Raw genomic sequence first — 13,120 nt, forward strand, 5'->3', positions numbered from 1 at the left:
GTACACATATTGTTTTTCAATTTGTGTGTGAGTCAGGGTATAGACCTAATAGGTTGAGCAAGTGGCTGACATCCATTTCTCGTAAAAAACAAAATCTGTTAATACAAACCTCTACTCTGTGGAGGCCCATATATTATATCCTAACATATTAGGATCGGACATGGTCGAATAATAATAAAAAACAATTTTCGTTTGGTTGTCCTGAAAAGTAACAATTTTAAACTTATCGCTTTTTTCCTTTCGCAACCAGATATTATTATGCATCCCTAGTCGAACAATCATCTCAATTCAATGCAACTAAGCAAAAAACATCTAACACACAAATGTGTGACTGTCAATTTCATTTTGTAATCATCAGAACAAATGTGTTGAAAATTTTAGTTATCATTTCCACTTGCAAGTCGGCAGTCGGCCCGGCCCCTTAGGGTCAAAGAAACATATCTCATTCTATACTTGAGAGCTGAAACACCAGGAGATACATATTTAACTATCTTTGCATCAGTGATTTTTCTTTGTCATTTAAGGTAATGAGGTATTCTATGTTCATTACCATACATAACATAAAATCGCAATAAGTTGAGATTAGTTTCTTTGACCCTGAGGGGCTGAAGTCAGAGGCTCCAATAAATTGTTTCTGAGAAATGGTTGTTAGTCATCGACGGATCCAAACAAGATTCAAATTCGTAATCTACCCATCATAAACTGTATAATCTAACCCAGTGAAGTCGAATTGGTAGGACACATGCTTACCTTGAACATAGTTGATTAAATTAAAATAATTCAAAGATTCATATTTTCACTATATGTTGTCATAATCTTATAACAAAAATGTAGTCTGCGGCAGAGTTTTGGTTAAAATAATAATTAAAATACTCACTCAATGATGCAAATTTTTAACTGTTTTCTTCTTCAAAGAGGAGGATATACTGTTTTTTGAAATAGCTAAGGTAGCCCTCTGGTCGTAAAATTTGGACATCACTGATCTAGCCACTGGCCCCCACAGTGGATCATTTAAATATTGCAACATTCCTTTGTGTGTTATGTGGGGTCAGTAGTTTTCTGCTTGACTATGCTAAATTATCATGACCTGCCAAAATACTAGACAAAAATAGATGAAAAGTTTGGATAAACTTAGATTTTAGAACTAGGAAATTATAGGATTTAAAAATGTGATTACGTCTAAGATATGTCGCTTTTCCAGGTGCATCTGAACGATTTCAATTTGATTTACAGAATACTGCGTTATCAATTAATTATCTGAAGACAGCCCTTCATTTGAAATCCCCGAAAAGAATATTTTGGTGGTTGTAAAGCACCAATAAGTAGACTACCGGCATATCATAAGTCAGTGGTTGTCGGTGCTGAAAATTTATTAACTACCAATGTTCTAAAGACACCAAAAAATGTTAAATAAATACAGTATATAATCTTTCACATTATTTTATAGAACAGTGGTTTTCAAAGTGTGCGTCTAAAATATATATAAATTTTAATAATACCAGTGCTAATAGATGGACACAATGATTCTTATGCTTCGGTAATGGTTTTCTTTAGGTGATAACAAAATTTTAAGGTAGTATAATGCTCTTCCCAGGGAACTCAGAAATAATGGGAACTGAAATACCCAACGGGTAAGGCGATAGCCGGTAACCGTCTCGAGTAAGGAAGAATCCGGGTTAAACTTACACACGTGTCAAGAATACGTTGTACGTCTAATACTGAAAAATGCTCTCGGTTTATGCATTTACGCTCATTTAATGTTGGTGTATTACACACACTATTGCACGTGCATAATGCGTGCTTCATTTTCGTAGGACACTCATACATTCAAAAACCCTGCTTCAAAGTGCGGCGTATTGAATATAGCCAATCGGTATTCTATTTATTATCTGTTCTGTGGCTCTTCCCTTATCAAAGTCGAGACCAGATATGACTTCACTTCCCTCCCTCTTTTTTCAAATGGACAATCACTGATCAACACTATTCGCCATGTCAATTCAGAGAACAAGGATCTTTTCCACTACCACTTAATGTGTGTCACGTCGCTATCTCGCTATAGTCTCATTTTTTTCCGACAGTTTCTGACTGCATATTTTATCTATGGTTAATTAGATCAGGTATGAGATATTAGTCCTTGGTTGAATGCTAAAGCTCGACAAATTCTAGTTCCATGTAAGATGACTTTGCTGTGATAAAATCAAATATCAATGATGATAGCTGTGTCTTGATGCTGAGATTGTGGTGTACAACTAACTCACCCAGCCTACCAATTGGTAAAATTACGACACCGTGATAAACTTTTAACGCACAAAGGGCGCCTGGAAAATAAATTGTTTGGAAACCACTGGACAATGAAAAACCCCGCTGTATTTATTACTAATTACATCATATTATATTTAATTATTCTATACAACCACTGACTTGCAGTTTGCTGATAACAATAATAAATTTTTTTGACTGTTTTTTTTAAATAGACTGATTGAAATGTTTCCTTGGTGCATGTGCAGCGGGAGTGAAGTTCCCGACGACACCCCCGGCGCGGCGCAAGCACCAGACAGGTCTGCCGCCGCCCGCGCTTCTGGGAGAGGCGCCACCCCTCACCAAGTCCAAGTCTCACGAGTCGCAGCTCGGGGTCAAGGTGGACGGAGAGGGGACCACTCCGGAGGGCAATCAACCTTCTGCCGCGTGAGTATTCTATTTAACCATTAGTCAATCTTTGTTTCGTGTGACTTCACCTGCGGCTGTTGCATTAATCCCAAACATTTAAAGAACTGCGCATAACCAAGAGAACCTCCTTCTACCCATGTCTCCGGCTACCATCTATCATCACCTGCGTTGTAATAAATTCAAATATGTAGATAATCTTCGCTATAATTCAACTGCGTTAAAGTAAAAGTGATTAACCCCCACAGAACGAATTTTACAGGAGACACCTAAAACTTTTTTTGAATGATTTTGATTTAATGTTAAATATAAAATATGTACTGACATGAAGTGTATGCTGGTTAACAGATTCGTGTTTTATTTTATCTGATAATCAAAATGCTATTAAAGAAGTAAGTCGAGGGTCTCGAGTTCAAATCTGGGGTCCGGAAAAGTCAACATATTGTTTCTCAATGTGTGTTTGAGTGCCCAATATCCATTTCTCATAAAAAAATATTACAAAAACTCTTAGTGAGGCGGCCAAGATGAGTCAGAGAGCCAAGTGAGCAATTTGAGGCATTGAAATTGAAAGTAATTGACTGCCTGATTATAACTTCATGCTTCGTTATTACAAAAAAAAATATTGTTTTATATTTATTTGCTTTTTTTGTCTGCAGAGAGACCACTGTCCAGGGGCGTGCACGTCTGGCCACGGAGCCGGGGGTGCCTAGCTCCCCTCTGGCGCCCTGTTCGCCCATCAGGTCACCTCCCTACCGGATGCCCGCAGCGCCACTGCTTCACAACTATCATAATGATGACAGTGATGAAACATTTAAGAGTACGTTTTTCCCAGGTGACAAAATCTGTCATATTTTTTCAATTAAACTATTTCTTATTTAATGAATAATATGCATGATTTGAAAATGTAGCATTCCTAATTGAACATACATTGTTTGGAACACCTTTAAAACATACCTTAGAAAATATTTATACCGAACGAGACTTTATTGAATCCACAATCGTCGCAATCCTGAATCTACACTTTGCCAAATAAGTGATCGATGCTACCATTATTATTCACTTTGAAATCTACTAACAATATCCAACTTGTTTTTGTTGTTGTTAATATAAATAATGATTTAAGTTTAGTGGTACAGTAATACCTCGTTAATACGAATTCCATGGGACCGAAAATCGAAAAAAAATTCGAATTATGAATTATAAAATGTATGGGGGGGGGGAAATATTAAAATTTTGAAAAAAAAATATTTTTGATTTTCATTAATTTTGTTTCCGATCATAGATGTGTCCAAATTTCCGATACAATTCTTTCAAATTAAAATATGTGCAAATACCATGTGACATTGATCCATAAATTGAAGTAATCAAGTAGCTAGAATTATATAAAAATACGAAATATTTTTTATTTCTCCAATTTGTCAAACTAATTGTTTGGCTATTGTTAATTGTTCTCTAGTAAAACTGTGAAAATCCAACAAACAATTAAATACCTACAGCCCTGAAACATGTGAGTTATTGTTTTTCCTTTGAGTGGAGTGTAGTTGTGCCTCTGATATACCGCTGTGTGTCAATGGGTCATAAAATGTCAGGATTATTTTTATTACCTTCAAGTAATTTTTGATGTTTTAAGAAAAGTGTCAAAATTTTCAATGACTGGCTCATGATACAGTGTACTTTATTATGATTTATTGAATATTTCTATATGCCGCCAGGACTCTGAAATCATTTCGAATTACGAAATTTGAATTAAAGGAATGGTTTTATATGAAAATAATGTTCAAGGAACTTTTTTTTTTGCGAAAATTTCGAAGTACGGCGAATTTTGAATTACCAGTGTTCTTACTAATGAGGTTTTACTGTATTAAGCAGGGAACTAAGAAATAATGGGAACTGAAATACCCAACGGGTAAGACAATAGCAGGTAACCGTCTCGAGTAAGGACGAATCCGTGTTAAACTTACACACGTGTCAAGAATACGTTGTACGTCTAATACTGAAAACTGCTCTCGGTTTATGCAATTACGCTCATTTAAGGTTGGTGTATTACAGACACTATTGCACGTGCGTAATGCGTGCTTCATTTTCGTAGGACACTCACACATTCAAAAACTCTGCTTCAACGTGCGGCGTATTGAATATAGCCGATCGGTATTCTATTTATTATCTGTTCTGTGGTATTAAGGTTTATCTTGGCAATATCTTCACAATAATTAATATATGGAATTGATTGATTTTATATAGATCTAAAATTTTGTTCACATGCTTCTAGTTTTTGACAGTTTTGGAAGATATCAGTCAGTGTGAAGTTTGCTAAAAATGAATCCGTAATGTGAAATATAAATAGCTAACTTAAGAGTGGGTATAACAGGACCCAGTGTGATTCATATTTCATTCGAAGAGAGTCCACAGAGCGAGTAGCACGTCATTTTAAATGAAATTTACAACAAAATCCCTGGTCATCGAAGATTTTATTTTAAAAACTTAATAATAATAATTGTCGCTAGAGCAATTCTTTGCAATGATTTATTAGGTGCCGTGAACGCTCTTGCCAGCCGGCGTAATGTAAAACAATGTGAAAAATAATAACAGTATATGGGGTGCCTATACGATAATATTTATTTTTAGGCGTTATAAATTATTTCGTGCATTGGCTTTACTCAACCAACAAAATACAATAATGGTACCTACCTATTGTTTCACTAGTACATATTATATTATAAAAGTAATTGCGTTACTAGTTTGTAAAAGTGTCTCTAAACTCGGGTACATCACTAGATATATTGTACATTTTTTTTTAAATATGCATTAGAATTAAACAATACTTAGCTATTTTTTTTTAAATAATTATGTAGGTCTTACACATTAAAAATAAAAACTATTCATTAATTATGTTTTTTGGATAGCACATGAAATAAAAATGTAGGTAGATAATGTGTTTCAAAATCCTTTGTATGTTTAGTTCTCGTACAATTTCAGGTTAAAAAGTTATTAATCTATTTCTAAGTTTCTAAACTACTAAACTAAACTCTAAGTTTAAAAACGTCACAATATCCACCATATTGGTTGTAATACTTCCCACCAAAAAGCTGATTAACATATTGAATTTAGTAACATTTAAGTATATTAAAAGAAATTATTTTTTGGTCACCCCATACTCACTAAGCTGAAGTGAGTTTGTTTGTTTTAAATTTAATTTATTGACCATTGCTTTTGACCCACGTATCGGCGGCGACTTTTTAATATTACTAGTAGACCAGCTATATCGGACCACATATAAAAATATCATATTTTCAATGCTCAAGGGCATTTCTGTAGAGCGTCCCCTTAAGCATTTGTCTTGGTAACCAAGTTTCACTTTCATGTAGGTATTTAGGCTACGTCAATGTAGATTAGATTTTCTTGAACATCTTTGGGTAAGACCAAAGATGTTGAAAATTAACTTTCTTATATGCAGATAGAGCTTTTATAATATAATGTATACAAAAAAAACTGAAAAGACTGTCTTTCAATATTTCGCAATTGCAATATGTTTTCAATTCAATAGATTATTAGATTACCTACTCTATGTATGGATGTATAGATATTCTAAATAAAAAATCTTTTGAAGAAATTTGGAGCTTATTTTGATGTTCGGTTTATTTATATTAATTAGTACTAGTAATTGACTAATACAGTAAAACTTTGATTATCTGGATTTTTCAGACAGAACGGTACAAATTTTCTGTGCAAATGCCTCGAAAATACGGTATTATTGTGGCCGCATTGTTCTGATAGAAATTAAGAGTCGGTTCTAATTTACAGCGTGTAATCTTCCAGTGCCCCGTTCTCCGCGTACCCCGACCCCTGTGTGGCGGGGCATGGGCCACTACATTGCGCACCGCTTCACCAAGACATTCAGGATGATGGCCACGTGTGACTACTGCGACAAGCAGATATTTCTCGGCGCCGGCCTCAAGTGCAAGGAGTGCAAATACAAGTGCCACAAGTAATGTCCACCCTTCATCATATGTCAATAGTCGAATGGACTCTTCGGTCTTTAGTAGTAGCAGGTGTCCGCCTCTGAAGCCATGTGCGAATCCAGTGTCTTGCAAAATTAACACATTCTTTCATCCGGGGCAAGAACTAATGACCGACGACCATTCCTCCTTTTAAAAATCTGTCAATAATAACCTCTACAACCTGCAACCCGCTCCACATTTGCATAAAAATGCATTTTCAATAGGGCAAACAAAACACGTTACACACTTAAGGTGAAGCCTTTACTGAAATTTCCCAAATAATATTTTTTGACCGTCTGACGTGCCAAGCAGTTTTTCACGGCGAAAAAATAAAGTTTTCTAAAAAAGTGGTTTTTAAGAATTCTATTATAAAAAATACAATTGTGTTCTTGATAAGGTGCCTTGATTGAATATTTTTATTTTTAATTCCCCGACCCTAAGGACCGATCTAAGCAATTGTATATTTACATTAAACGTAATGATTCTTGAAAAGGATTTGCTTACTATTTTTTATACAATGCGATTTGTCATTTGTGCATGAATTTCGTCGATTCCGTTTGCGCATCGATTGGTGAACATAATATGAAAAACCGAAGAAAATACACATGGCTATGTTGTTATTATTTTTTAATGTAGTACGTAAGTATGTACTTATATATTTATTTGTAATTTTTTTTATTAATATATAAAATAGTAATTTCTTTTCTCTTCAAAATGAAACATTCGAGTGCCATAAGTTCACCATCCCTATCATAGAATATCGAAAAGTCAAATGTTTTCAAAAATTAAATGTATTATCAGTGAAATAGTTATAAATATTTAATATAATAGTAGAATAATGAATGTCCTTTAATAATCTATATATATTTGTTTCTTGTGTATCACAGGGATTGCGAAGGCAAGGTACCACCGTCTTGCGGCCTTCCGCCGGCATTTGTTGATGAATTCAAGAGAACAGTGCATTCCGATTCGGGTATGTAACTTTTTGTATAGTATAGAGTACTTTCTCTGACCATTTTCATTCCATAAGTTGATTATCTTTCATCAACGGTGGCAAAGAGTGACTCTTGGAAGGAGGTAGACTATGGAGATCCGAAAAAATCCACTCAATTTTACACAAATTAAGAGAATAATAGTAACAATATGGTATTACTACTAATGGCAACATGTACAGATTATTACAGCATTTGAATGTTAAAGTGCTGATCTAACATTGTGATTATTTACACATATAGATGTCTCTGTTAGTTTGTTACTGATAAAAAAAATCATGCCTATAATTTAGAAAATAAACTTGATTGAAATGTTTAAGTGCATAATTTTTATATAGATGTTTAACTCAATGTGCAGCAATCACCTTTTCATGTGCACCTCTTTGAATGTGTGTGCACGCATGCACAGTTTAGATAGGAAAAATCATTATCTAAGAAGATGATTAGTGTCTCTCTGGGAAAATCTGTTCTGGGATAAGGACAATCAGGTCTTTTTACCAATTTCCAAGTGCAATTGCTTTGTATTTTAAATTGTGGTTACTTGCAGGTTCAGTATTCATGGGCAACAATTCTCCGTCATCAGGCAGGAGTCCGCAGCATACGACGGGCGGAGGAGGAATCCTGTCGTCACTGGCTTATCGCACTCGGAAGAGATCTCATCCGCACCAAATCAATGCGAATGTTCCCTCTTTCACGGTACAATTATTTCACACTTACTCTCATCTCTATGAATAGTAAAATGCATGATAAGACCCTGCACGTGGCACCCCTGCACAGTGATCTGCTAACCAATCTTACCACTACTGGCAATATGATACGCACAAATATTATGTGGTTAAATCTTATGATTTGGTTTATTTAACAATACACAGTAGGGCGGGGTTAACTTATAAAAACAAAAAAGGCCCAATTTTAATATTTATTAATATTTTTAATTCAGGCCGGTTAAAATTTTCATAAATCAGAGATTCAAATTTGGTTGGTGGTGATCGACTTTTTGCATAAAAATTACCCACCATATTGGTATACTTAATGAGCAAGGAATGTATTTATATTTTCCTTAATATAATCTGTTATTTTACGTACACTTAACACAGATGAGAGCATTAATGAGCACACACCGTATTTTTATATTTTTTCACCGGTATGTATTGTTTTATTTGTTTTAAAATCACCAAGTTGCAAGCATTCAAATGAACAGATAACGCGTGTGTTTTGAGAACATTTGAGATTTTGAGATGAATAAGCTGTCAGAATTTAAATGAGCATACCTCGCATTGATATGGTTTTCCCCAGTATGTATATATATTTGTCTTTTCAAAGTATCGAATTGCAAACTTTTGAATGAGTAAAAATCGCATTTGTATTGTTTTTCATCAGTATGTTTATTTTATGTGTTTGAGATGACCTAGTAGCAATCATTTTAATGTGCGAGCTGCTAATTGATAATGAGTACTAAAATGAAATTGAATAAAAGTTTAATCCGCAGGGTGGACCGGACTCGAGCTCCAACACTTCGTCATGCAACAGCTCCACGCCCTCGTCCCCGGCGCTGGTGGGTAGCAGCGGCGGATCCAGTTCCATCGCAGGGGCGGGGGCACCGCCCAACAGTGGAGTGCCCCAGACTCCACACACGCCTCGGACACCGCACAATTCCCACGGCCCGCCACCGCCCCCGCCTGTCTGCCCGCCTGCCTCGCATCCTAGGCAACAATTTCACTTCCCTGGTATGATACAGTCATCTCTTTATTTATATTTCTAAATAATCCATTTTGTAACAAGTAGGTACCGACAGAGATAATAATATACTGTATCCAACTCTATCGAATCTTCTACTAACGTATGCAAACAAAGACTTGGTATAATTTCCCTTATTACACTTATGTGTCATATACCAATAACCTAGTTGAGTATAACAAAATACCTTGAATTTTTAACATATTTGCGGATATGACATCTATAAACGTCATATTCTGTGAAATTTGATGATAGAACATCTATTGATGTCCTTTGTCGTAGAACGGAATATGACATGACGTTTATAGAAATCGTATTTTGGATTAAATCAATATATTCCTTGTCTACTTGTGTCACAGTGCGAACATATTTCCATTAGATAGAGTCATATCTTAGTTTAAAAATCCATATTGAAAGAGACGCAAGATAAACACTCATTTGTTTCCTCTAACAAGAGTACAACGCGTATACATGTCGTGACACTATGCATTTCTCATTAGTAACATCCGATGTGTCACACTGTGAGCACAATCCAATAATAGCTGTTCGGCAAACAATCGTTATCAAAGGAAATGTTTTCTTTTATAATAAAGAAGCTGTGAAGTAGATTATTATTATTTATTTGAGTAGAAATATTATTTTACAAATGTATTGAAAATTATTTTTTTCCTGGAGGCTTTGTTTAGGATGTACGTAATCTGATTTTTCATGTAAAATTTGTTTTGAAATTATTTATCATACTTATTATACGGTCTTATACGGGAGCTACTGTATTGATATATTGGGACTTGATTCTATATTGAATTTATGTTGGGCATAATATCTGTAAATATTCGATGTTCGACGTCTATGTATGTTGTGTCGTATCGCGGTGTTCAAATGATAGGTAATATGACACGACGTGTATTGACGTTGAGGAAAAAAATCGAAAAGTTAAAAAACATTCTTAATACAATAATTTCAATACGTGTCAAATCAGCAACATTTATTAGCTGACACATGTCTATGAACGTGTTAAGGAACTGTGATTTTGTATTGAGCCTGATGGAATTTAGCAATGCCTGATAAAATTTTACAGTCCAATAAGGAATCATCCCGGACATTCCCTTATAGAATTAAAATAATTCAATGATTAATTCCCGAAATTGTTGGTTATGAGTATGACACACTCAAAGATATTGTAGACTACTGCAATAAGAGATGTCAAAACACATTCGTGTATATTAATGGTAATTCAAAAAGGTAATTTTTCACGAGTTAGAAAAGGGGTGGCTATATGCATCTGGTCACACATATTTACATTACACTAGGACAGGGGTCTACAAATTATGGCTTTTGAGTCAAATGTGACATTTCAGAAATATTGATTGTGGGAATAAATATGACTCACTGGCACCAGGAACAAAATAGTAGAATAACTTCATTGTTCAAAAAATCATTTTCTGTATTTAATTACTGGATACAATCTTTCAATACTGTTTATAATGCAAGCTTTATTATGTCAAAAATTATTGAGAGAGAAAAACTATTTACACATGGTTTGTAAATGACGTGTCTGGAGAACTGATATAGGTTACCTTCACATAAGTTTTAAGGAATGCTCGTGTGTTTTGTGTGGTTTATTTTCTGTAAAAATATATGGTACTGTTTCAATTTCAAAAATGTTTTCAAAGTATCAAAGTAGCCCCTCGATTTCAATGTCGCCCCATTTGACGGTAATATAGAATTGCTAAATTGATTTTATTATTATTTTTGTCATGTAGATGTTAAGAAACCTTGGACGGCTACAGGCAACGGGCCGTCAGGTGAGCGGGGCGCCTCGCCGGGCGGATCGACAGATGATGACCCTGACCGTACCCCCGGGAACAGCCGGCAGGGTAGCGGAAGGGGCGGGAGAGGTGGGAGGAGCGACTCGGCTGATGGGGATCCCTCACCCCTACTGAGGGAGGAGTCAGGCAAGTGGCCCAGGCAGAACAGCCTCTCCATGAAAGAATGGGATATCCCGTACGATGAGCTGGCGGTAGGAGACCCAGTGGGCACGGGTAGATTCGGGACGGTGTACCGCGGCTCATGGCACGGCGACGTAGCAGTCAAGCAGCTTAACATTCATGACGTGGACAATGAGGCAGCGCTGGAGAGCTTCAAGCTGGAGGTGGCTACCTTCCGGAAGACCCGCCATGAGAACCTGGTCCTGTTCATGGGGGCGTGCATGAAGCCTCCCAAACTGGCCATCGTCACCTCGTTGTGCAAGGGCATGACTCTTCATACGCACATCCACCTGCGCAAGGACAAGTTCAATATGAACAAGACGACGGTGATCGCGCAGCAGATCTCGCAGGGCATGGGCTACCTGCACGCGCGCGGCATCGTCCACAAGGACCTCAAGAGCAAGAACATCTTCCTGGAGAATGGCAAAGTGGTCATCACCGACTTTGGCCTCTTCAGCGTCACCAAGCTGTGCTTCGGCAACAGCGCAGGTGACTCTCTCGGCATCCCTGCCGGCTGGTTGTGCTACCTGGCTCCCGAGCTTGTCAGAGGTCTAAGGCCTCGCCAAGCACGCCACGCCGATGATCTTCCCTTCTCCAAGGCCTCTGATGTTTACGCTTTCGGGTGAGGCACTTCTATATTTTGTTTTATAATAATTTCTCAATTAGCTTGGTGTCATTAGGTAAGTACGGAAACCTCTTCCAATAGCTCTGTCCAATGTGAAGAAAAACCTCTATTAGATGGTGCCTAAAGATATGAAAGTGAAACTGAACAAAAATATTCATTCCCATGGTTTGACTTGTAACAGAACCAAAACATTACATTTTTTTTTTCGACCATGTCTAATCCTAATAAGATCATATGGACCTCCACAGGGTGGAGGTTTGTATTAACATATTTTATTTTTACGAGAAATAGATGTCAGCCACTTGCTCAACCTATATGGTCCATACTCTGACTCATACACAAATTGAAAAACAATATGTGTACTTGCCAGACCCAGGATTCGAGCCTGGGACCCACGATGGTAAAGGCCGATGCTTAAGCCGTGCGGCCATCGTGGACGTTTTAATAATGTTTCAACATTACTTACTATGCATTAAACAACAAAGGACAGATTGCATCAATTATTGCATAATATTTATAGAAAGGCAGCCAAATACACCGAAGTATAATTATTTAGAATATTTAGACACACAACCACAAATATCGTACATATATTACCAAAGATGAACATGGCAGTAATAAACGATCTCGCCATGCCATGACTACAGTCCAAACTCTATGGTTCTTACCTTACTACTTGTATTTCTTTATAAAATGAATTATAATTCATTAAAGTATATTTTATATTTATTTTAAGAACGGTGTGGTATGAGCTGCTGTGTGGTGAGTGGCCTTTCAAAGGTCAGCCTCCTGAAGCAGTCATCTGGCAAGTCGGTAAAGGCGTCAAACAAACCCTTGCCAATCTGCAGGCGTCCAGAGATGTCAAGGTATATATATCGGTCCGACTGTTATATTTAATTTGTGAATATTTATTAAATACAGTATCTGGATTAATTGGAGATGAAGTCCAAATAACCAAAGAAATAATAAAACATTACTTCCAGAATATATTATGTTTTTATTTAAGTTTCTCATTAATTTTATCGATATAATCATTGAAATCTGATGATCATAGTTAAATCTGAATGACAAAAAGAGTGTTTTGTTGATCAAGGTGTTATGTAGTCGGAATATGTC

The 13,120-nt window shown here is 36.3% G+C and overlaps 1 protein-coding gene across 2 annotated transcripts in view; it reads left to right on the forward strand.

Annotated features, from left to right (window-relative positions):
• The window catches only part of ksr (kinase suppressor of ras), a 38,290-nt gene that overhangs the window by 15,507 nt on the left and 9,663 nt on the right, over window positions 1–13,120 (forward strand). The window contains exons 5-12 of one of the 2 annotated variants that reach the window (XM_085944309.1): window positions 2,508–2,685; window positions 3,321–3,481; window positions 6,466–6,649; window positions 7,550–7,635; window positions 8,202–8,350; window positions 9,144–9,381; window positions 11,155–12,001; window positions 12,741–12,870. In XM_085944309.1, coding sequence (XP_085800435.1) covers window positions 2,508–2,685; window positions 3,321–3,481; window positions 6,466–6,649; window positions 7,550–7,635; window positions 8,202–8,350; window positions 9,144–9,381; window positions 11,155–12,001; window positions 12,741–12,870 — 1,973 coding nt within the window. Of the gene's footprint in view, window positions 1–2,507; window positions 2,686–3,320; window positions 3,482–6,465; window positions 6,650–7,549; window positions 7,636–8,201; window positions 8,351–9,131; window positions 9,382–11,154; window positions 12,002–12,740; window positions 12,871–13,120 lie in introns of both variants that reach the window. The other variant, XM_085944310.1, reaches the window with a different exon arrangement.

This window comes from Rhyacophila brunnea, unplaced genomic scaffold (assembly GCF_057557595.1).
Source record: "Rhyacophila brunnea isolate RB1 unplaced genomic scaffold, BYU_Rbru_1.0 scaffold_17, whole genome shotgun sequence".
Taxonomy (NCBI): Eukaryota; Metazoa; Arthropoda; class Insecta; order Trichoptera; family Rhyacophilidae; genus Rhyacophila; species Rhyacophila brunnea.